The 24476-nt window shown below is 40.1% G+C and overlaps 3 protein-coding genes across 3 annotated transcripts; 1 reads left to right on the top strand and 2 right to left on the bottom strand.

The window, feature by feature from the left end:
- Nucleotides 1-143: 143 nt before the first annotated feature.
- On the bottom strand, nucleotides 144-4932 carry GCK72_007823 (uncharacterized protein; the record flags this gene model as incomplete). The annotated part of the gene is made up of 7 exons (XM_053726472.1): nucleotides 144-254; nucleotides 1165-1531; nucleotides 2764-2782; nucleotides 2826-2900; nucleotides 2949-3121; nucleotides 3590-3687; nucleotides 4591-4932. The coding sequence occupies 7 exons, from the start codon at nucleotides 4930-4932 to the stop codon at nucleotides 144-146; spliced, it is 1185 nt and encodes a 394-aa protein (XP_053590666.1).
- A 1012-nt stretch (nucleotides 4933-5944) lies between these two features.
- On the bottom strand, nucleotides 5945-12200 carry GCK72_007822 (uncharacterized protein; the record flags this gene model as incomplete). The annotated part of the gene is made up of 7 exons (XM_053726471.1): nucleotides 5945-6104; nucleotides 7062-7312; nucleotides 8573-9082; nucleotides 9742-9867; nucleotides 10613-10920; nucleotides 10967-11106; nucleotides 12106-12200. 7 exons carry the CDS (start codon nucleotides 12198-12200, stop codon nucleotides 5945-5947), a joined length of 1590 nt encoding a protein of 529 aa, XP_053590665.1.
- Nucleotides 12201-22254: 10054 nt separating this feature from the next.
- GCK72_007821 (uncharacterized protein) lies at nucleotides 22255-23937 on the top strand (the record flags this gene model as incomplete). The annotated part of the gene is made up of 2 exons (XM_003092762.2): nucleotides 22255-22403; nucleotides 23670-23937. 2 exons carry the CDS (start codon nucleotides 22255-22257, stop codon nucleotides 23935-23937), a joined length of 417 nt encoding a protein of 138 aa, XP_003092810.1.
- Nucleotides 23938-24476: the final 539 nt, after the last annotated feature.

Below are 24476 nucleotides of genomic sequence, written 5' to 3'. Positions count from 1 at the left end.
TAATCTCGAAAAAACGGGTCATTTTGATACCAAAACCTTTCAACTTTTTTTTCAAAAAAAAATTTTTTTTTGAATTTTTTTTTTCAAAATTTTTTAATTATCTGACAACAATAAAGCATAATTAACTCGATAATTAACGTTAATTAACAACTGAAATGAGTGTAATTCTTGTGCGCTTTCTTCGACGTCTGGAATAGCATGGCGCCGAGTTGACGGCCCGGCCCGACTTCGTAGAAACGCGGGAATACTTCGTTCTGAAAAAAAATTCTAAAATTGGGACATCCGGACAAACAGACGCATTTAAAATGAAAATTTGGGCATAGCTTCCGCGTCAGAGTGACAAGTGCGCTCTACTGCTAATTTCTCGAAAAAATGCAATTTTTGGTGTTTAAAACTCTGAAAATGACACTTTTCAAAGTTTTCAAACTCAAAAATTGCATTTTTCAAGAAATTAGCAGTAGAGCGCACTTGTCAGAGCAAGATTTAGACTGCTGGGGCATCTTAGGCGCGTATTGACTTTTCAAAATAAAAATTTGGGCATAGCTTCCGCGTCAAAGTGACGAAGTGCGCTCTACTGATAATTTGATAACATTAAAGCTATTTTTGACTCATTTCAAAAATAACATAATTTGAATCCGATTAGCAGTAGAGCGAACTTGTCAAAATCGAATAGAAACGCGTCAAAGGTGCGCCAGACACGGATCCTAGGCCACCAAAATCTCGCTGGCCTAGTTTTTCGGATCTTAGGCCACGGCCTAGAACCTCAAACTTGGGCTATCTCAGTGTTGTCGGATCCTAGGCCACCAAAACGTTCCTGGCCTAGTTTTCCAAGATCTTCGGATTCTAGGCAACAAATTTTTTGGGTTTCTAGGCCATAACCGCCAAACTACGGCCATCAAGAATCTGAAGGGTTAGTCAAATAAAAATTTGGGCATAGCTTCCGCGTCAAAGTGACAAAGTGCGCTCTACTGATAATCTGCTAGAAATTGTGTTATTTAACACAATTTTCAGCAGAATTAACAGTAGAGCGCACTTCGTCAAAGTGTAGTATTGGGTGCTGACAAAACAGTCGGATTCTAGGCCACCAAATGTTTTGGGTTTCTAGGCCATGAAACTTCGGCCACCAATGTTTTTTTGGGTTTCTAGGCCATTTTTGGTAATTACCTGATGTTTTCTGAACAAAAACTGTTGAATTTGTTCCCATCTAACTGGCGAATTCACTTGTTTCGCCACGGCGCCCCTCACATCTCCCTTTTTCGTCGACATCACCTTTCCGGTGTAATTCGAATAGACATTACAAACCGGGCGGCTCATTTCGACGTTCTGAAACGACTTGGCCACTTTTTCGACGGCTGTCTCCATGAGACGAGTGTGAAATGCGGCGGAGACGGCGAGTCGTTTCAGTACTTGAATGTTATATTTGTCTTGATTCTCTTCCAGAAATTTCAGACATGTCTCTGAGCCGCCGATTACGCGGACACCACAGTAGAGGTAATTGGCAATCTCGCAAATGTCGAGTTCGCGGTTTTCACTGCAAAAAAAAAAATTGATTTTGGGATGAAAAATGAGAATTTAAAATCGGCATATGACCTCTCGGAAATACATACAACCTCCGTAAATAGATCCGTAACCTTCCGTAAATCTACCCCAACTCCCGTAAATCGACACCTAACTCCCGTAAATCGACCCAAACGAAAGATGGATGTAGATTTACGAGTTTTTTGTTGTTTTTTTCAGAAAAATGAAAATTTGGGCATAGCTTCCGCGTCAAAGTGACAAGTGCGCTCTACTGATAATTTGGTGAAAATTATGTGATTTAACACAATTTTCCACAAAATTAGCATTAGAGCGCACTTGCCAAGAAAGTTAGGAAAATCCAGCTCTGCGCAAGTGCGCTCTACTGATAATCTAGTGTCTTCTCGTTTTGAAAACACTAGATTAGCAGTAGAGCGCCCTTGTCAAAGTGTAGAATCGTAGTAAATGCGCTCTAGGCGAAAATTCCAATATTTTCAGATTCTGAACACTGAAATACCGGAATTTTTTATGGGATTAACAATAGAGCGCACTACAACAATAGTGTTCAAAATTTGATAAGAAAAACGCGCGGACGTCACGCCAGATAGCTAAAAATGGCCATTTTGAGTTTTGGAAAATAAAAATTTGGGCATAGCTTCCGCATCAAAGTGACAAGTGCGCTCTATTGCTAATTACTCGAAAAACGCAATTTTTGGTGTTTAAACCCCAAAAAATGGTATTTTTCAGAGTTTCAAACACCAAAACTTGAATTTTTCGAAAAATTAGCAGTAGAGCGCATTTGTCAGCGTGGGGTTTCGATGTCTAGGGCACCTTAGGCGCGTTTTGACGAAAAAATCGACTTTTTTCAGTAAATAATGAGGGGAAAATTCAAAAATTCGAAAAAAAACCACTAAAAAAGTGGGCGGAGCTTTATGGATTCCACCAAAATCTAAACTTCGCCCATTTTTAGCTATTCTGGCGCGCCTTTAGCGCGTTTTTTGAGGAAAAATGAAAATTTGAGCATAGCTTCCGCGTCAGAGTGACAAAGTGCGCTCTACTGCTAATCAAGTGTCTTCTCGTTCTAAAAACACTAAATTAGCAGTAGAGCGCACTTGCCAAAGTGTAGAATCGTAGTAAATGCGCTCCAGACGAAAACTGTGTAATTTAACGCAATTTTCAGTCAAATTAGCAATAGAGCGCACTTGTCAAAGTTGTTTTTCTCGAATTTTTAGTATTTTTGGTACGTACACGGCGACCTTCCTGGCATCTGCCATCGCCTTTTCCAATTTCGACGCCGCCTTCACTCTCACCGTCACCATTCCACTCTTCACCAGTTTTCCCGCATTCCGACATCGCTTCCGCTCGAGTTTTCACAATTTTTATAGCTGAAAATAAACATTTTTTTTGAATTTTCAGCCAAAAATCAGAATTACCATCTCCAAAGCTCAAAATTTTGCCGGCGACGAGTGCCGAGTATTCTCCGACTGAGAATCCGGCGACGTCTGTCAGATTCTCTTCGATGGAGGCGTCGGACGCCTTCAGCGCTTCGAATGCGGCGACAGATGAGGTGACGACGGCTGGTTGACAGAAGAGAGTCGCTTCCAGTCTGGAAATTTCAGCAAAATCTGAAAATTCGGACAAAAAATCGAAAAAAAAAAAGAAAATTTGAGCATAGCTTCCGCGTTCAGGTGACAAGTGCGCTCTACTGATAATTTCTCAAAAAACGCAATTTTTGGCGTTTGAAACTCCAAAAATTGCATTTTTTCAGCAATTAGCAGTAGAGCGCACTTGTCAGAGTAAGATTTCGACTCCTGGGGCACCTTCGGCGCGTTTTTCAGGACATCCGGACGAACAGAGGCTTTTCAAAATGAAAATTTGGGCATAGCTTCCGCGTCCAGGTGACAAGTGCGCTCTAATGATAATCTAATGTCATCTCTTTCTAAAAACACTAGATTCGCAGTAGAGCGCACTTGCCAAAGTGTTCAATATCGTGGTAAACGCGCTCTATTGATAATTTTTCCCCCGTTAGACCCAAAAAAAGATCAGAAATTAGCCATGGAGCGCATTTACATACTTCTGTTTCGGTCCATCCTGACAGATTTTGATCATATCGTAGCCGAGCACATCGGATGCTTCGTCGAAGATGCGTTTGGCGGCGGGCACGTCGATGATCTGGAAATTTTGGTATAGGTGGATGATTTACGGAGGTTAGGTGTGGATTTACGGGAGTTATGTGTGGATTTACGGGAGTTAAGGGGTGCATTTATGAGGTGTCGATTTACGGGTAATACTACCTAACTCCCGTAAATCCACCCATGACCTCTCGTAAATCCAGCCTTAACTCCCGTAAATCCACATTAAACTCCTGTAAATCCACACCAATTTTTCGTAAATCGACACTTACGATGTACATTTACGGTTTATGAAAATTTCAGCATAGCTTCCGCGTCAAAGTGACAAAGTGCGCTCTACTGATAATCTAGTGTCTTCTCTTTTCAAAAAAATAAATGCACTCTACTGATAATCTGATGAAAATTAACGGAACTTTCTATCAGATTAGCAGTAGAGCGCACTTCGTCAAATTCGAATAGAAACGCGTCAAAGGTGCCCCAGTTAGCTCAAAATTTCTTTTTTTTTGTTTTGTCGGACCGCTAACTACTGTAAATCCACCCCTTAACTCCAGTAAATCGACACCTAAGATCTCGTAAATAAACACCAAAACTCCGTAAATCAACCCCTAACCCTTCGTAAATCCACAGTTAACTCTCGTAAATCGACACCTAAGCTCCCGTAAATCCACACAATCCCCGTAAATCGACCCCTAATGTAGATTTACGGGTATTCTGTCGATTTACGGTGATTTTTCTCTCTCCTTAACTCCCGTAAATCGACACCTAAACTCTCGTAAATCGACACATAACTCCTGTAAATCGACCAAAACTTCTCGTAAATCACCCAAAAACTCTCGTAAATCGACACCTAAGCTCCCGTAAATCCACCCCTAACTCTCGTAAATCGACATCTGATGTAGATTTACGGGGTTTTTTGTCGATTTCCGGCGGTTTTTTCTCTCACCTTCTGTCCCATCCCAACAAATTGTGCCCCCTGCCCGGGAAACAGTACAACAACATGCTCCTCAATCGGCAAATGACTGAAATCGATGCGTCCCGAATCGTTTTTCTTGCGAATACCGTATCTCAGCCGGTTCCGTTCCTTCATTATTTCAGTGGACGTCTTCTCGAGATGCTCACGGAGTTCCCTCTCGGGATACGGTAGTTTTGTGGTCGGCGTGAGAATCACGTTGTGGACGTCCGAGAATGTGACGCCTTCATCCAGAATTCCCGGTTCCTGGGGTCCAGGTTTTCGACGGATTAGACGTGTGGAGACGCGCGAGAGAAGCTGTGGTGGGCGGAGCATCTGAAATGAGCCATTTTTTGGAAAAAATGAAAATTTGAGCATAGCTTCCGCGTCCAGGTGACAAGTGCGCTCTATTGATAATTTGCTGAAAAACGCAATTTTTTGGTTCTTAAAATCCCAAAAATTGAATTTTTCTACAAATTAGCAGTAGAGCGCATTTGTCAGAGGGAAATTTTGATTTCTGGGGCTCCTCCGGCGCGTTTTCTGGACATCCGGACGAACAGAGGCTTTTAAAAATAAAAATTTGGGCATAGCTTCCGCGTCCAGGTGACAAGTGCGCTCTACTGATAATTTCTCGAAAACGCAATTTTGGGTGTTTAAAACACTGAAAATGACACTTTTCAGGTTTTCAAACACCAAAAATTGCATTTTTCGAAAAATTAGCAGTAGAGCGCACTCGTCAGAATGTGATTTTGATTTCTGGGGCACCTTCGGCGCGTTTTGACCCGTCTGGAGGCATTTCAAAATGAAATTTTGAGCATAGCTTCCGCGTCGAAGTGACAAGTGCGCTCTATTGATAATCTGGTAAAATTCGTGTTGTTCAACACAAATTTCAGCCAAATTAGCAGTAGAGCGCACTTGCCAAAGTGTACAAATGTTCGATATCGTGGAAAATGCGCTCTACTGATAATCTGACAGAAATATTTTATCGGGATTAGCAATAGAGCGCATTTTCCTTTTTTTCAAAGTAAAACCTGAAAAAATCTGGAAAATTAGAGATAAATAGGAAAATGAAACCAAAAAAGTTGAAAAAAAATCTGAAATTTTCGAATTTTCTCACTTTTATTACTATTTACATTCAGGAAAAAAGAAAAAAATCACTAATTACATAACTATGTCTTAAAATGCGTGAAAAATGTGATATTTCAGAAAAAAAAGAAAGAAAAAAGCGGGAATCGAATCAAAATTACCTGAAAAAGAGAATGGAACAAAAAATACAAACTTTTGGGTGAAAAAACATGTAAAAACCTGAAAAAATGGCAAAAAATCGATCCAAAATTCAAATTTTGATCTACCAATGAGTCGGCCGCCCGAGACGATAGAACTGCGAGTACAGTAATCCGGTGGCCGAAATTGCGTCGTCGATTCCGACAGTTTTCGATGGAAGACGACAGACGAGGACGGGTGTGAAGACGAATAGGACGTCTTCACGCATCCATGAGGCGATTGGGCTGAAAATTTTAGAAAAATTACAGAAAAAATGAAAATTTGAGCATAGCTTCCGCGTCAAAATGACAAGTGCGCTCTATTGACAATTTGGTGAAAAATTGTGTTATTTTCGGGCAAAAATCACACTATTTTCTACAAAATTAGCATTAGAGCGCACTTGCCAAAGTGCAGGAATGTTCGATATTGTTGCAATTGCGCTCTAGATTCTGTATGGTGAAAATACTGGAATTTTCTATTGGATTAGCATTAGAGCGCACTTCCCACACTTTGAGAAATAAAAATTTGAGCTTGGCTTCCGCGTTAGAGTGGCAAGTGCGCTCAACTGATAATCTGACAAAAATTCCGTTTTTTTTCAGATTCCATACGCTGAAAATACCGGAATTTAATACCAGATTAGCAGTAGAGCGCATGTGCCATAGTATGAACAATTTTGAACTGAAAAAAAACGCCAAAATCGCGCCAGACAGCTATCCACAGCAATTTAGCAGTAGAGCGCACTTTCAACAAGCTCAAAAATTGTTTAAAAATGAAAATTTGAGCACAGCTTCCGCATCAAAGTGGCAAGTGCGCTCTACTGAGAATCTAGTGTAAATTCTGTTATATTCAATGCCTAAGATCGTAAAATAACAGAATTTTGCCCCAGATTATCATTAGAGCGCACTTCACACAAAATGATAACATTTTTCAAACGAATTTGATGGAAAGTGGGTGTTTTTCAGCTTTATCCAGAATAATTCTGAAAATGAGCACGGCTGGCGTGTCGTCGGCGCTCCAAACTGGAAAGTGCAGTAGAGCGCACTTTCAACAAGCTCAAAAAATGAAATTTTGGGCATAGCTTCCGCGCCCCCCAATAGCAAATGCGCTCAACTGCTAATCCGGTGTAAATTCTGTTATTTTCACACTGAAAATACCGAATTTTCACAAGATTATCAGTGGAGCGCACTTGCCAAATAGCTTACTTATGCGCCTCAAACTGATAGCTTTTCTCCATTTTCTTATCCAACACAAAGTTGGCGGCAGTTCGAATTTCCAGCAGTTCCGAGTCCATTGTGTTCGCGCCGATGTTACACGATAAGCGGCCGGCGATTCGTGCGCCGGCGGCGAGTCCCGCCGCAAGATTCGACCAATCGGTTCCAGATGAGACCATGATGTGATAGGTGAGACAGTGGAAGTGGATACGCGAGAGGCGGTAGCCGATTTTGTTCGGATTCTGGAATTTATAGAAAAAAAGATTGTAAAAACCCAAATTTTGCATTAAAAAAACTGAAAACTTGAATGAAAATTGAGTTTTTCGCATTTTTTTTGTTAATCAGGCGCACCTTTAGCGCGTTTTCTAGAGGAAAAATGAAAATTTGACCATAGCTTCCGCGTCACGGTGACAAGTGCGCTCTACTGATAATCTAGTGTCTTCTCGTTTTGAAAACATTAGATTAGCAGTAGAGCGCACTTGCCAAAGTGTAGGATTGTTCCATAGGCGCTCTACTGATAATCTGACAAAAATTCCGTTATTTTCAGATGCTGTAAGCTGAAAATACCGGAATCTTCTATAGGATTAGCTATAGAGCGCACTTACAACAAAATTGTTCGAAATTTCGTTAGAAAAACGCGCTGAAGTCACGCCAGATTGAGCTATCTGGCGTTCTTTTGGCGCTAAAAACTTAGAAACACAAATTTTGCATTAAAAAACTGAAAATTTGATTGAAAATTGAGTTTTTTCCCATGAAAAGTGTTGTTTTTCACCTTTTCGGGGTCCAAAAACCGTAATTTCGACAAAAAAACTGAATTTTTTGCTGAAAATTCCTCTGGGAGCCACGGAAAAAAGTGGGCGGAGTTTCTGGAATCTTTGAGGCTCCGCCCACTATTTCGATTGCAAAAACGCGCTGAAGGTGCGCCAGACTAGCTAACAATTTCATCATGAGGCTCCGCCCACTTTCAGCGCGTTTTTGCAATCTGAAGAACAATTTTGAGTGGAAAAATGAAAAATTGAGCATAGCTTCCGCGTCAGAGTGGCAAGTGCGCTCTACTGCTAATCCGGTGTCAATTCTGTAATTTTCAAGCTGGAAATAACGAATTCAATACCAGATCATCATTAGAGCGCACTTTCCACAAAATAATAACGTTTTTCAAACGTATTTGATGAAAATTGGGTGATTTTCAGTTTTTTTTCGCAAAAAATGAAATTTAAGCCCTGCTGGCGTGAGCGTCGGCAGATCACCTCGAAGTGCAGTAGGGCGCACTTTCAACAAGCTCAAAAATGAAAATTTGGACATAGCTTCCGCATTAAAGTGGCAACTGCGCTCTACTGCTAATCTAGTGTCAATTCTGTCATTTTCAAGCTGGAAATAACGAATTTGACACTAGATTATCAATAGAGCGCACTTTCCACAAAAAAGTCTAAAATGACTGATTTCCAACGGAAAAATGACATTTTCATCTCAAAATTTCGCGATTTTCCCAATTTTCGACATACTTGTCCAGTTGGATCCCTTCCATACGTCTTCAACAACCAATGCAACATCTCAACAACTTTATGCACATGTACAGTACCCGCCTGCACCGGATACTCTTCCATATGCGGTCCGTTTGCAATATGCGATAGGAATGTGAGCTCTTGCTCATTTATACCCAACGAGTCGACGTATGGGAGAATCTTATTGATGACGTCACTAGAGAACACCTCATCTGCAAGAGATCCCAATTCCAGATGGATTGGGGTCTTCTGATTAATTTGAAGGAGATTCCGCTTAATAAGTCGCATTTTCTCTTGTCTCATTTCTTTCGACTGGAATTCCAGCAAATGGACGCCTGTTATAATGACAAGATCAGGTCGGAATTGGGCGATCGCTTTGAAGAACATCTCCATTACGACCATCGATCCGCTGAAATGATCGTGAGATGTGATGAAGCGACTGCTACTTGGCGCCACCCAATCGCCGAGAATCTCGCCTTGTTTGTATTCGAGAATTACGTGTAATTCGTCCTGAAAAAACTTTTTTTTTTCCAAAAAAAAAATGAAAAATTGGGCATAGCTTCCGTATGCTAGTGACAAGTGCGCTCTACTACTAATTTTCCAAAAAACGCAATTTTTACGGTTTAAAACACCAAAAATCGCATTTTTCGAGAAATTAGCAGTAGAGCGCACTTGTCAGGGTGAGATTTTGATCACTGGGGCACCTTCGGCGCGTTTTGAGCTCTGTCTGTGGTTTTGAAAATGATAATTTGAGCATAGCTTCCGCGCCAAAGTGACAAGTGCGCTCTAATGATAATTTCTCAAAAAACACCATTTTTTGAACTTAAAACACCAAAAATGACACTTTTCATGGTTTCAAACACCAAAAATCGCATTTTTCTAGAAATTAGCAGTAGAGCGCACTTGTCAGAGTGAGATTTTGACTCCTGGGGCACCTTTGGCGCGTTTTGATCTCTTTCTGTGGCCATCCGGAGGCTATTTAAAAAAATTTGAGCATAGCTTCCGCATCCTAGCAACAAGTGCGCTCAATTGATAATCTGGTAAAAATTGTGTTATTTAACACAATTTTTAGTCAAATTAGCAGTTGAGCGCACTTGCCAAAGTGTAAAAATGTTCGATAACGTAGCAAATGCGAATTTTCTATGGGATTAGCAATAGAGCGCACTTACAACGAAATTTGACGCTACCTGGCGTGCTTTTGGCGCTTTTTTGAATACAAATTTGAGCATAGCTTCCGCGTCAAGGTGACAAGTGCGCTCTATAGATAATCCGGTGTCAATTCTATCATTTTCATGCTGAAAATAACGAATTTAATACCAGATTAGCAATAGAGCGTATTTGTCAAAGTGACAAGGAATTTGGATCAGAAAAAAGAAAATCGCGCCAAAGTCACGCCAGAAGCTCAAAATCCCTCAAAAATCACATTTTTGATGTAAAAAAAACTAAATTTTCAGCCATTTTCAGCCAAAAACTGAAAATTAGAGCATGCTTTCAAAATTTTGAGCATAGCTTCCACGTCAAAGTGAGTGCGCTCTACTGATAATCTGATAGAAAATTCGTGATTTCCAGGAGGAAAAAACCAGAATTTTCTATTGGATTAGCAAAAGAGCGCACTTGTCACAGTGGCAACTCCATTATAAGAAAATCGCGCCAAAGTCACGCCAGAAGCTCAAAATCCCTCAAAAATCACATTTTTGATGTAAAAAAACTAAATTTTCAGCCATTTTCAGCCAAAAACTGAAAATTAGAGCATGCTTTCAAAATTTTGAGCATAGCTTCCACGTCAAAGTGACAAGTGCGCTCTACTGATAATCTTGTGAAAATTCTGTTATTTCCGGGTGGGAAATACCGGAATTTTCTACCAGATTAGCAGAAGAGCGTACTTGTCATAGTGACCATCAGAAAATCGCGCCAAAGTCACGCCAGAAGCTCAAAATCCCTCAAAAATCACATTTTTGATGTAAATGAACTAGATTTTCAGCCATTTTCAGCAGCAAAGCTCTGATTTCTCTCATTTCTTCAGTTTTTTGTCCATTCTACCTTCAAAATCCTCGTAGAATTCGTCCTCTTCACACTCGGATGAATCAGCGCCGAGCTTCGTGGCCCAATGGGTCCAACGAGGTAAACCTCGGTACTCGGAAAGTTGGCCGCAATTCTATCCGCCATCAACGCCGCATTTCCACCGATATGATGATGGGATCGGGTGGACGCTTCGGATTCGGCGACAAGAAGATTAAATTGATCTTCCGACGACATATACCGCTCGGCGGCGGCTCCTCGTTGGAAGAAATGCGCGAATGTTTGATGCAAATCTGCTAGCGATTCCAACGTCTCCTGATCTTTTCCTTCTGAACACGTCGTATTGAGCGCCTCGACGACACGGACGCCACTGACGATTAGATCGACGTTGCAATTGAATCCTATCACCCGCTTTTTTGAACATGGCGCCCGGTTTTATGATCGCACGTTCCCACGATAGAAACATCGCCGTCTCGACCGAGTAGGAGGAGAGACGGTGTTGCTCATTGTAGTGACTGAAAATGAAAAAAGTTACAAAAAAAAAACAATTTTTCAGAAGAAAAATGAAGAAAAAATGAAAATTTGAGCATAGCTTCGGCGTCAAAGTGCGCTCTACTGCTAATTTCTCAAAAAATGCAATTTTTGGTGTTTACAACACCAAAAATTGCATTTTTCTAGATATTAGCAGTAGAGCGCTCTTGTCAAAGTTAGATTGGGGCACCTTAGGCGCGTTTTGACTTTTCAAAATAAAAATTTGGGCATAGCTTCCGCGTCATAGTGGCAAGTGCGCTCTACTGATAACTTGGTGAAAATTATGTGATTTAACACAATTTTCCACAAAATTAACATTAGAACGCACTTGCCAAGAAAGTTGGAAAAAACCAGCTCTGCGCAAGTGCGCTCTACTGATAATCCGGAGAAAATCGAGTTATTCTCAGTCGCTGGACGCTTGAAATAACACAATTTTCCACAAAATTAGCAGTAGAGCGCACTTGCAAGTTTTCCTAATAGCAAGTGCGCTCTACTGATAATCATGTTTGAATTCCGTTATTTTCAAGTTAAAAATAACGAATTTAATACCAGATTAGCAGTAGAGCGCATCTGCCATAGTGTGAATTGAAAAAGCGCCAAAGTCGCGCCAGACAGTTAAAATAACTGCAGTTTTCAGCGAAATCATGTGATTTTCAGCTTTGTCCACAAAAAAATCCAAAATTTAACCCTACTGGCGTGCCATCGGCGCATCCAGAGCAATTTGGCAGTTGAGCGCACTTTCAACAAGCTCAAAAATGAAAATTTGAGCATAGCTTCCGCATTAAAGTGGAAAATGCGCTCTACTGATAATCCGGTATAAATTCCGTTATTTTCAAGCTGAAAATACCGAATTTTTAACCAGATTATCATTAGAGCACACTTTCCACAACATGAAACGATTTTAAAATGTATTTTCGACATAAAACTATCAGAAAATGTCGAATTTTTCACATTTTCTGAAAATTTTCAGCATAATAACTCACCTATACCAATACGGAACTATAAAAAAGAGTACAGATAGGTGAAGGAGGCGGTGCTTATATGAGAATATCGACGGTACGAATGTTTCTGAAAACATTCGTGACGGACGGAGCTGAAAATTGAGAAAAATTTGAGATTTTTTCAAGAGGAAGCTCCGCCCCTTTTTAGGCCACACCCCTTCTCAGCGCTCTGAATGTGGGCGGAGCCTTGCATTTGGCTCCGCCCATAACTTGAGCCAATTTGTGTCAAATTTTCGTCAAAAAGTCGAAGAATGTTCAAAAGTGGGCGTGGCTTCCCAAAGATCTAGAAGACTCCGCCCACTTTTGACTCAAATTCTGTTTTTTGACTCTGAAAGTGGGCGGAGTCTTCCAGTAGGCTCCGAACATAATTTTAGCGGTTTTTTTTTCTAAAGTTTCGTAAAAATCAAAGAATGTTTTAAAAAAGTGGGCGTGGCCTAGAAATGGGCGGGGCTTCTCAAAAAAGAGGAAAACTCCGCCCACTTTTAGGCTTCCGAAAATAGAGCTGAAAGTAGGCGGGGCATCATGAGACTCCGCAAACTTCTAGAGTTACAAGAAAAAAGAAGAAACGCGCTAAAGGTGCGCCAGAATGTGTAAAAGTGGGCGGAGCTTCGATTTGGCTGAAAATTTCAGCAAAAATGGTGATTTTTTGATGAATTTAGCGGTTTTTTGACAATTTTTGATGGTTTTTGGGTGAAAATTAGTGAAAAGGGGGGCGTAGCTTAAATTCGGTTGAAAATTTCAGCAATAATAGGCTAAAATTGTGATTTTTCGATGATTTTTAGTGGTTTTCGGACAATTTTTGACGTTTTTGAGGGTTTTTTGGGTAAAAAAAGGGGCGGAGCTTAAATTCGGTTGAAAATTTCAGCAAAAAACATCAAATATAAGGTATAAAAAGGGGTTTCAGACCCGTTTTTGATGAAAAAAAAACAATAAAAAAGTGAAAAATGACGATTTTTATTTGGAATAATTCGAATAAAATGCCTAAAATAAGAAAATATAATTCAAGAGAGAACTGGGCGGTGGGCGTGGTTTGTAGCGGGTTTCAGGTGAAAAATGACATAAAAATACCGATTTTTGAGGCGGAAAATGGTGGGAAATGAGGTTTTTGGGGCAAAAATAGGTAAAAAATCATGAAAACATACAGTTTTTGGTGGAAAAATGGTCGAAATGGACCGATTTTCATCGATTTTTTCGATTTTTGACCAAAAATCCGGCGAGAAAATTGGAAATTAGCGGAGAGAAATGACAGCGAAATTGAATTAGGGGGGTACAAAGAGAGAGAGAGACAAATTGATACCAGTAGACAGTCAAAATGGAAAAAAAAATTGACAAAAAAGGGAAAAAAGACGAGAGAATTAGAGAAAAAGAGGGTAAAATTCGATAAAGGGGGCGGAGCCTAATGCAGTTTTGCCGCATGGTTTGATTTTTAGAGTTTTTTTTGGCTAAAAATTGTGATTTTTGATGATTTTTGCCGGTTTTCGGACAATTTTTTAGATTTTTGAGGGTTTTTGGGTGAAAAAATGGCGAAAATACGAGTTTTTTGACTGTAAAAGTGGAATTTTCAGTCAAAAAACGCTAAAAATATTACTAAATACCTAATACTTTTCCGGTTAAAACTTAATTTTTGAAAAATTTTTAACGATTTTGGCGAAAAAAATCAGTAAAAATTAACCGAAACCGTTAAAAACTTATCAAAAATCCAACCGTGCGGCAGAATTGCATTAGGCTCCGCCCTCTTTTATCGAATTTTATCGATTTTTTTACATAGAAAAATCAGCGAAAATTCGTGATTTTTTCACTATGAAAATCGATTAAAATTCGACTACAGGGGGCGGAGCCTAATGCGGTTCTGCCGCACGGTTGCATTTTCGGTGAATTTTTAACGGTTTTCCGACAATTTTTCAGCTAAAAATTGAGTTTTAACCGGAAAATTATGAGTTTTTGATAATTCTTCAGCTTTTTTTCAAAGAAAACTCTTAAATTTTCAGATTATTTCAGTTTAAAAAAAAAATGTTTAAAAATATTAAAAGTCATCAATTTATAATAGCAAAATATTGAAATTACAGAATTTTTCAGTCAAAAAACAGTGTTTCAGCCAGAAAAAGCTCAAAAACAGGTCAAAAAATTGTTTTTTTTTTGTTAAAAATCGAGAAAAAAAGCCTTTTTCAACCATTTTTACGTCAAAAAACAGTTTTTTAATACTAAAAATAAACAATGCGGCAAAATTGCAAAAAAGAGGGGGGCGTGGCCTCCTGGAACTCTACAATTCCTCTCTAATAACGACGATCCCTATGATCCCTATGATGATGACGGCGATCGCGATCGTATCCTCCACGATCATCACGATGACGACGGTGGTCTCGTCTCGGCGAGTCTCGACGAGACGAGTCTCGAGACTCTCGGGAGTCTCGAGAGTCTCGACTCGTTCGATGCGGTGATCGACTACGATCTACACGACGACGGTCGCCGCCACGACGATCACTCGATTCTCTGTTGTCAACGGTGTCCGATGAGTCGGCGGCCGCCGCCGCACGTTTTTCTCTGGAAATACTGCAAAAAAAGACGGTTTGAAATGGGAAAAATTATCTGAAAATGCTTTTTTTCAGGTGCGGATTTACGAGATTTTTGGGGTCGATTTACGAGAGCTTAGGTGTCGATTTACGGGAGGTCATGTCTCGATTTACGAGAGCTAGGTGTCGATTTACGGATGGTTACGGATCTATTTACAAGGGTTGTGTCGATTTACGAGAGGCTAAGTGTAGATTTACGAGAGATTATGGGAACGATTTACGAGAGGTAAATCCATCCGAAATTATACGTAAATCTACACCAACTTGCCGTAAATCGACACCGAACCTCTCGTAAATACACACAATCCCCGTAAATAGATCCGTAACCTTTCGTAAATCGACACCTAACTCCCGTAAATCGACACATAACTCTCGTAATTCGAAACATGACCTCCCGTAAATCGACACATAACTCTCGTAAATCGAAACATGACCTCCCGTAAATCTACACATAACTCTCGTAAATCGAAACATAACCTCCCGTAAATCTACACATAACTCTCGTAAATCGAAACATGACCTCCCGTAAATCTACACATAACTCCGTAAATCGACACTTAACTCCGTAAATCGACCCTAACGAGAGATTGATGTAGATTTACGGGTTTTTTTGTTTTTATTTTCAGAAAAATGAAAATTTGGGCATAGCTTCCGCGTCAAAGTGACAAGTGCGCTCTACTGCTAATTATATGAAAATTCTGTTATTCTCAGTCGCTGGGAGCTGGAAATAACACAATTTCAACAAAATTAGCATTAGAGCGCACTTGCCAAGCTTTTAGACAGTTGTAAACGACTAATTTTGAGCATAGCTTCCGCCTGAAAGTGACAAGTGCGCTCTACTGCCAATTTCTCGAAAAACGCATTTTTTGTGCTCGAAACCCCGAAAATGACACTTTTCAAAGTCATTAACTCCAAAAATGGTATTTATCAGGGTTTAAAACACCAAAAATCGCATTTTTTCTAGAAATTTGCAGTAGAGCGCACTTGCCAAACAGAAAGAATGTTCGACATCATGGTAAATGCGCTCTAGACGAAAATTCCGTTATTTTCCGCTGAAAATATCGGAATTTTCTATCGGATTAGCAATAGAGCGCACTTACATCAAAAGTGTTCGAATTTTGCCAAGAAAAACGCGCTGAAGTCACGCCAGACAACAAAACTTTGCAGTTTGAACAGTCTGGCGTGCTTTTGACGTTTTTCTTCCAAAAAATTTGAGCATAGCTTCCGCGTCAAAGTAACAAGTGCGCTCTATTGCTAATCCGGTAGAAAACTCCGGAATTTTCTACCGGATTAGCAATAGAGCGCACTTGTCATACTTCCGATCAGAAAATCGCGCGAAAGTCACGCCAGAAGCTCAAAATACCCCAAAAATCCCATTTTTGATGTAAAAAATCCAGATTTTCAGCCATTTTCAGCCGTAAAACTCACTTCCTTCTCTCCTCTCGACGCGCCTCCTCAGCCTCCTCCAACTCTTTGAGCTTTTCCTGAAAATCAAAAGTTATATGATATAACTTCTGAAAATTTCAGATTTTCAGATAATACTCCATATATGGTGCATATAGATGATACATATATAAATATACCTGTTCCATTCATGAAATAAATTGGAAGATAGAGAGAGAGAGAGAAACCTGAACCATTTTAAGATAGGGATACCTGTTATCAGTTTCAGCCAAATGTGAGGTATATTGAGAGAGGAATTTCAGCCTTTTCAGAGAGGAAACCGCCCATATATTCTAATAGCAACAGAAAAAATGGATATAATATATATGTAATGTCTGAAATTCTGAAACTCACCTTCAAATGTTGTATCATAGTTCGAATTTTCTGGAAACCTGTATGCATTTTTCCAGTCAAATGCTCTTCGACACGTTGTTGCGCGTCGTTGACGATAAGCATACTGCCGCACACTTCGCATACCTGGAACTGAGAATTCGACTCATTTTTTGTGGATTTTTGAACTGAAATCGTAAAATTTCAGCTTTTTTAACGTGAAATTCGTGAAATACTCATAGAATTAGCATTAGAGCGCACTTGCCAAGCTTTTAGAAAGTCGGAAAATGAAAATTTGAGCATAGCTTCCGCATCAAAGTGGAAAATGCGCTCTACTGATAATCTAGTGTAAATTCTGTTATTTTCAAGTTAAAAATAACGAATTTGATACCAGATTATCATTAGAGCGCACTTTCCACAAAATGATAACGTTTTTCAGTGTCTTTTCGACATAAAACTATCAGAAAATGTCGAATTTTCTTTCCACATTTTGAAAAATGAACATTTGAGCATAGCTTCCGCGTCCTAACAGCAAGTGCGCTCTACTGATAATCCGGTAAAAATTCGGTTATTTTCAAATTAAAAATAACGAATTTAATACCAGATTAGCAGTAGAGCGCAACTGCCACAGTGTGAACGAAGAATTTTCAAAATTTCGACCACAGTGTGAATTGAAAAGGCGCCAAAGTCGCGCCAGACATTTAAAATAACTGCAGTTTTCAGCCAAATCATGTGATTTTCAGCTTTGTCCACAAAAAAATCATAAATTCAGGCGCGGCTGGCGTGCCATCGGCGCATCCAGAGCAATTTCGCAGTAGAGCGCACTTTCAACAAGCTGAAAAATGAAAATTTGAGCATAGCTTCCGCGTCTTAATAGCAAGTGCGCTCTACTGATAATCCGGAAAAAATTCAGAAAATTCAATACCAGATTAGCAGTAGAGCGCATGTGCCACAGTGTGAACGAAGAATTTCCGAAATCAAAAAGACACGCCAAAGTCGCGCCAGATAGTTTAAAATTGTCATTTTCAGCTGACTGGCGCACCGTTGACGCGTTTTGAACTAAGAATTCGGCCGATTTTAAACAAAACTTCATAAAATGTGGAATTCCTGGTGTTTCTGGTGCACCTTTGGCGCGTTTTAAGCGGAAATTTTCCGATTTTCTGCCGATTTTCACCATGCTGACCCGATCTGGCGCACCTTTGACGCGTGTCAACTTTTTGGCGCTTTCAGATCGCGTCACAGGCGCACCAGATCTCATTTCTCGAAAAATCGAGGTAAACCGCGTCAACGTCACGCCAGCCTTCGCACAAAAAGGAAAAACGCGCCAACGGTACGCCAGATAGGTGGTTTTTAGGCTAAAATCATCGATTTTGACCAAAATTTGGCAGTTTTTTGCCTAAAATTATCGATTTTGACCGGATTTTGAGCGAATTTTTGCATTTTTCGGTCGAAAATTCATCAATTTTACCTCCATCGGCTTGATAGCCATCTCATCCGGAACCAACGGCGCCGGCTGGACAGTCGGCTCATTCAATCGATCCAATTTCTCTTCCATCGCACGTTTATCCGCCTCGATTTGCTCACTTTTCGCCACCATTTCCTGACATTTCGACACGTTTCCCTCGTTTCCAGCGTGCTCGGCGGCTTTCATTAGGATTCGGAGCTCCTCGTCGATGGCGGTGATCTCGCGTTGAATTTGACGCTTTTCTTCTTCGAGTTTTCGCTGAAAAATATCGAAAAAATTCATTAAATTTTATTAAATAAGTGAAAATTTGGGCATAGCTTCCGCGTCGAAGTGGCAAGAACGCTCTATTGATAATCTGGCGTAGGGATCACCGGATTAGCAATAGAGCGCACTTGCCCAAACTTTTTTTCAACTGTTTGACTTCCAAACTAACCGTGACCTAGCTTTCCGCATTTTGGATTTTCTAGGCCATCAAAATGACCGGGGACTAGTTTTCCTATTCTTGGTTTTCTAGGCAAAATATAAACTCCGTCCATTTTTAGCCAGTCTGGCGCGCCTTCAGCGCGTTTTGAAATGAAAATTTGGGCATAGCTTCCGCGTCCCAATAGCAAGTGCGCTCTACTGATAATCCGGTGGTAATTTAGTTATTTTCAGTCTCTAGGACGTGAAAATAACACAATAATCAACAGAATCAGCAATAGAGCGCACTTGTCAGAGTGAAATGATTCGAAAAGTGTGTATGACGCTTTCAGTTCTAAAAAACGCGTCAAATGCGCGCCAGCCACGTGCATTTTGCTTCATCTGTCGCGCCCCGGACGCGTTTCGGAGGTCTTTCTTTAAACATCGCGCCAAAGACACGCCAGCGCGATAATTGATGGCTGGCGCGCATCGGACGCGTGTTTAATGTTTTTTTTTGTTGCGAAAATGCATTAATTTAAGTCGAAATCCATCATTTTCGGCTATAAATTCTGTCTGGCGCGCCTTTCGCTCGTTTCAAATAAGATTTCAGACGTCCAAAATGAGTTTTTTCACTGAAAACGTACTATTCTAATCTAAAAAACGCGTCAAAGGCACGCCAGAATCGCGTTTTCAGTGGAAAAAAACTCATTTTGAGCGTCTGGAATCTAAATAAGCCGAAGGCGCCCCAGACAATTTTATCGCCGAAAACGTTGGATTTTGGCATAAATTAATCCATTTTCACAGAAAAAAAAACATTGAAAACGCGTCCGATGTGCGCCAGCCACCAATTCTCGTGGCTGGCGTGTCTTTGGCGCTTTTTTTCTCCGAGACGCGTCCGGCGCGCGCCAGCTATATCCCAGCTTCGTCTGGCGCGCCTTTGACGTGTTTTCAACATAACTTCAAAAATGCGCCACTGGCACGCCAGTATCTCGTCTGGCGCGTCTTGGACGCGTTTTTTCAGTGAAAAAAGCGAGCCAAAAGCGCGCCAGACTGATTTCTATACCAGTCTGGCGCGTTTTGGACGCGTTTTCGATGTTTTTTGGGCTAAAATCCACGTTTTCAGCTTAAAAATTCCAGATTTTCAACACGAACTCTGCCATTATCATCCATTCCCGACAATTTATCCTTATTTTTTCGGATTCTTCTCAAATTATCCTCATCCAACTGAACCAAGAATCGAAGAAGACGTTTCTCGAATCCGAGTTGTCCGTATTCTGGCGACTCCGGATACATTCGACGCAGATTGTCGTCGTGAACCAGAAGACACGCCCCCAAATCGGCTTTTGTGTTGACAAACATCTCGTGAGGGCAGAAACCAACCAGATAGTACGGACATATGTTCGGATCCTGGAAAATTCGGAGATTTTTGAGAAAAAAATGTCAAAATTTCTTTAAAAATCTTGAAAAATTGGGTTTTTAGTCGATTTTTGCTCAAAATCCGCCAAAATCACCTATTTTTTACTAAAAAAGCGGAAAAACGCATATCTGGGGTGCCTTTGACGCATTTATTTGTGTGGAAATTGAAAGCGCGTCAAAGGTGCGCCAGATTGAGTTGTTACCAGATTTGAGGTCGCTGGTGTACCTCGGGGGCGTTTTTATCGAAAAAAAACGTCAAAGGCGCGCCAGCTTTTCGGCTATATACCAGTTTTTAACTGTGGCTGGGGCGCCTTTGACGCGTTTCCTGCGAAAATTTTTAGAAAAATCTTGAAAAATTGGGTTTTTTAGTCGATTTTTGCTCAAAATCCGTCAAAATCGCCCATTTTTGACTAAAAAAACGGGAAAAACACATGTCTGGGGTGTCTTTGGCGCATTTATTCGTGTGGAAAGCGCGTCAAAGGTGCGCCAGATATGTGTTAATCCCCGCTTCTCAGTCAAAAATAGGTGATTTTCACGGATTTTAACGAATATCATGTGAAAATTCACAGATTTTGATGGATTTTGAGCAAAAATCGACTAAAAACTTGATTTTTTGAGATTTTTCTCTGAAATTCAGCTGAAAACGCATCAGAGGCGCCCCAGAAATGCTAAAAGCTTGGATATAGCTGAAAGGCTGGCGCGCCTTTGACGTCTTTTCAATTTTTTTCGATAAAAACACGCCCGAGGCACACCAGCTACTTCGAATTTGGGAACAACTGAGAGTCGGGCGCATCTTTGACGCGTTTCCAATGTGTTTTTTCGCTTTTTAGGAAAAAAATGGGTGATTTTGACGGATTTTGAGCAAAACTCGTCCAAAAAACCCGAATTTTTGCTTAAAATTTGCTCAGAATCCATCAAAATCATCTATTTCTGTCTAAAAATCGGAAAAACGCATATCTGGGGTGCCTCTGGCGCATTTATTTGAGTGAAAATTGCAAACGCGTCAAAGGTGCGCCAAACTCAGATTTTCAGTTTAAAATTATCAAAAGAATGAGTCTGGGGCACCTTTAGCGCGATTTCTTGAAATTTCCGCCAATTTTCCCTCCAAAATTACTCTAAACTTGTCAAAAAACCCGTTTTTAATCCAATTTTTTTGCTGAAAAACGCGGATTTGTCTTAAATTATGACTGGCGCACCTTTGACGCGTTTCCAATTTTCATAGAAAACAAACGCGCCAAAGGCACCCCAGAAATGTGTTTTTTTTTTTCCGCTTTTTTAGTCAAAATTGGTGATTTTGACGGATTTTGACGAGTTTTGAGCGAAAATCCTGATTTTTTATTCGAAAATCCATATTTTTCAGTGAAAAATGCAATTTTTTCATTTTTTTTTCTGGTTTCTGATGCAAAACTCGAAATTTAAATATAAAGTAATAAATTAACAGAGAAAGGTGAATTTGAGCAGAGAAAAAACTATATTTTAGACCAGTTTTCCGAGATTTTCAGTTAAAATTCATGTTCATAGGCAGTTTTCACCGAAAAACATTGAAACATTTACTTTTTAGGACTTTCTAGACGAAAAATTCACATTTCTATCGATTTTTCACTCCAAAAATCGTTTTTAAACCACTCATTTCACTCGAAAACTCACATCAAACGTGACTTTCATATCGTCTCCCAGCTCGACGTTCCTTTTCGGTCCCATAAGCTCGTCGAGCATCGCTGCCATCACATCGCGAGCCGACATTTCTTTTTTTGCTTAAAATGATGTATTTTTCGTCAAAAAATCAAAGATTAATCTTCAAAAATCATCAAAAAACATCGAAAAACAACAAAAAATAATTTCTGATGTTGTGTCGATTTACGGTAAACAAGACGCGCTAGCGGGATAACGGAGTGTCGTACTGACAAATAATGATTTTCGAATTTAAATTTTGCTCGTTTTTAGGCTAATTTTGGGAGTTTTTAGCGGTTTTTAATGATTTTTGCTGTGAAATTATCGATTTTAGTGCTGAAAGTGACATAAAATGAGCTAAAATCATAGATTTTCTGCCAAAAAACGGGCGAAATCATCGTTTCTCGGCTCAATTCCAAATTATAATCGATTTGACGTGTTTTGACGTGTTTTGAGTAGTTTTCGCTGTAAAAATGCAGTTTTTTAGCGCAGAAAATCACATAAAATGAGCTAAAATCATCGATTTTTATTTTCAAAATTGAAAATTTGACAGTTTTCCGATTCCAATAGGTTTTTTTTTGTTTTTAGGCTAATTTATGGGTTTTCAGCAGATTTTTGAGATTTTTGCTGTAAAAACAATGGTTTTTAACGCTGAAAATGACATAAAGCATCCAAAATCCATAATTTTTGCACTCAAAAACGTCATTTTTACGGTTGAAACCATGAAAAATTCGTTTTTTATACGATTTTAATGATTTTCAGTGCTTTTTCTCCCTATTTTTTGCAATTTTCCCTTCTAATTTTATAGATTTTCATCTCTTATTCCAGAAACTAATCATGGCTATGGCAAATCGTCAAAATCGCGGCGCAAAACTGCCGCCAGAGGTCAATCGTATCCTCTACATCAAAAATTTGCCATACAAAATCACCACCGAGGAGATGTACGAGATTTTCGGCAAATTCGGAGCCGTCCGACAGATTCGAGTGTAAGTTTTGAAGGAGAATGAGTGGAAAAAAAGTGAAAAACGTTGATTTTGAGTCGAAAAGAGTGAAAAAATCGACTTTTTAATGTAAAAATTGAAGAAAACGCGGCAAAGGCGCCCCAGACTCTTCTTTTCCCTAGTTTGAAGTCGCTGGGGCGCCTCAGGAGCGTTTCATTTGAAGAAAGTCATTGAAAACGCGTCAAAGGTGTCCCAGCCAAAGAAAAAAGCAAGGATATGGCTGGCGCGCCTCCGACGCGTTGCGGAGAAAAAAGCGCCAAAGACGCGCCAGTCATCGCGAGAATTGATGGCTGGCGCGCATCGGACGCGTTTTTGATAACTTTTTTCTGTGAAAATGTATTATTTAAGTCGAAATCCATCATTTTCGACTATAAATTTTTTCTGGCGCGCCTTTGGCTCGTTTCAGAAAAGATTTTTGCGGCAAAATAAGAAGTTTTTCACTGAAAACGCGATTCTGGCGTGTCTTTGACGCGTTTTCTGCGCGCCACACAGGTTTTTTGTCAAAAATGTTGGATTTTGACTTGAAATAATGCATTTTCACAGAAAAAATAATCAATAACGCGTCCAATGCGCGCCAGACATCAATTTTCGCGATGTGAATTAACTTGAGACATATCTGGCGTGTCTTTGGCGCAATTTTTGAAAAAAAAAACGTGTGGAAATTTTAAGAAATCGCGCTAAAGGTGCCCCAGACTCATTCTTTTGATAATTTCGAACTGAAAATCTGTTTCTGGCGCACCTTTGACGCGTTTTTGATTTTCGCACAAATGAAGACGTCAAAGGCACCCCAGACTAGCGTTTTTTTCAACTTTTTTTGTTAAAAGTGGGTGATTTTGACGGATTTTAAGCAAAAATCGGTCAGAAACCTTAATTTTCAAGATTTTTTTTTTCAATATGAATTTTGTTGAAAACGCGTCAAAAGCGCCTCAGCCAAAGTTAAAAACTTAAATATAGCTGAAATACTGGCGCGCTTTTGACGTCTGTTCAAAAAAATTCGATAAAAACGCGCCCGAGGCATCCCAGCGACTTCAAATTTGGGAACACCTGAGAGTCTGGCGCACCTTCGACGCGTTTGCAAGTTTCAAACTAGAAAATGCGCCAAAGGCACCCCAGCCATGTCTTTTTTCCACTTTTTAGTAAAAATGGGTGTTTTTGACAGGTTTTAACGGATTTTGACAATTCTGGCGTGCCTTCGACGCGTTTTACCTTGAAAAACCGTGATTTTCCGCTTAAAAACGATGATTTTTGCAGCGGAAACACGGCAGAAACGCGCGGAACGGCGTTCGTCGTCTACGAAGACATCTTCGACGCGAAAACGGCGTGCGAGCATCTGTCCGGTTACAACGTATCGAATCGCTACCTGGTAGTACTGTACTATCAGGCGACGAAGGCGTGGAAACGAATGGATACAGAGAAGGCGCGCGCCAAATTGGAAGATATCAAAGAACGATACGGAATCGGTGGAGATATCGATAAGGAGAAGGAGAAGATGGGACTGTTCACGCCGAGACGCAACTAATTTCTGGAAATTTCTGCTGTCTTTTTATATTTATTTTACACTGAAAATACTCAAAATTCGAGTTTTTATATGAAATTTTTTGACAGCAATCATCAGGCGAAAATTGGAGCATTTTGTGATTTTCAGCGCTTAAATTCACCAAAAATGGGTTCCTGGCCTAGAAAACCAAAATCTACTAGTCCCCAAAGTGAAATCAGATTGACAAGTGCGCTCTATTGCTAATCCGGTATTCACAACGGATGGTGAATAGCAGATTATCAGTAGAGCGCACTTGCCACTTTGACGCGGAAGCTATGCCCAAATTTTCATTTTTCCGCCTTTTAGGTGGCCTAGAAATTCAAAAATGCGGAAAGCTAGGTCATGGTCAATTTGGTGGCCTAGAAATCCAAAATTCGGGAAACTAGTCCCCGGTGATATTGGTGGCCTAGAAATCCGAAATTCAGGAAACTAGGCCACGGTCAGTTTGGTGGCCTAGAAATCCGAAATTCGGGAAACTAGGACACGGTCAGTCTGGTGGCCTAGAAATCCAAAAAAAAGAG

The sequence above is a fragment of the Caenorhabditis remanei genome, chromosome II (assembly GCF_010183535.1).
Source record: "Caenorhabditis remanei strain PX506 chromosome II, whole genome shotgun sequence".
NCBI classification, from domain to species: Eukaryota; Metazoa; Nematoda; class Chromadorea; order Rhabditida; family Rhabditidae; genus Caenorhabditis; species Caenorhabditis remanei.
Note: the sequence above shows the minus strand (reverse complement) of the source record. Positions and strands in the feature narration are given on the sequence as shown.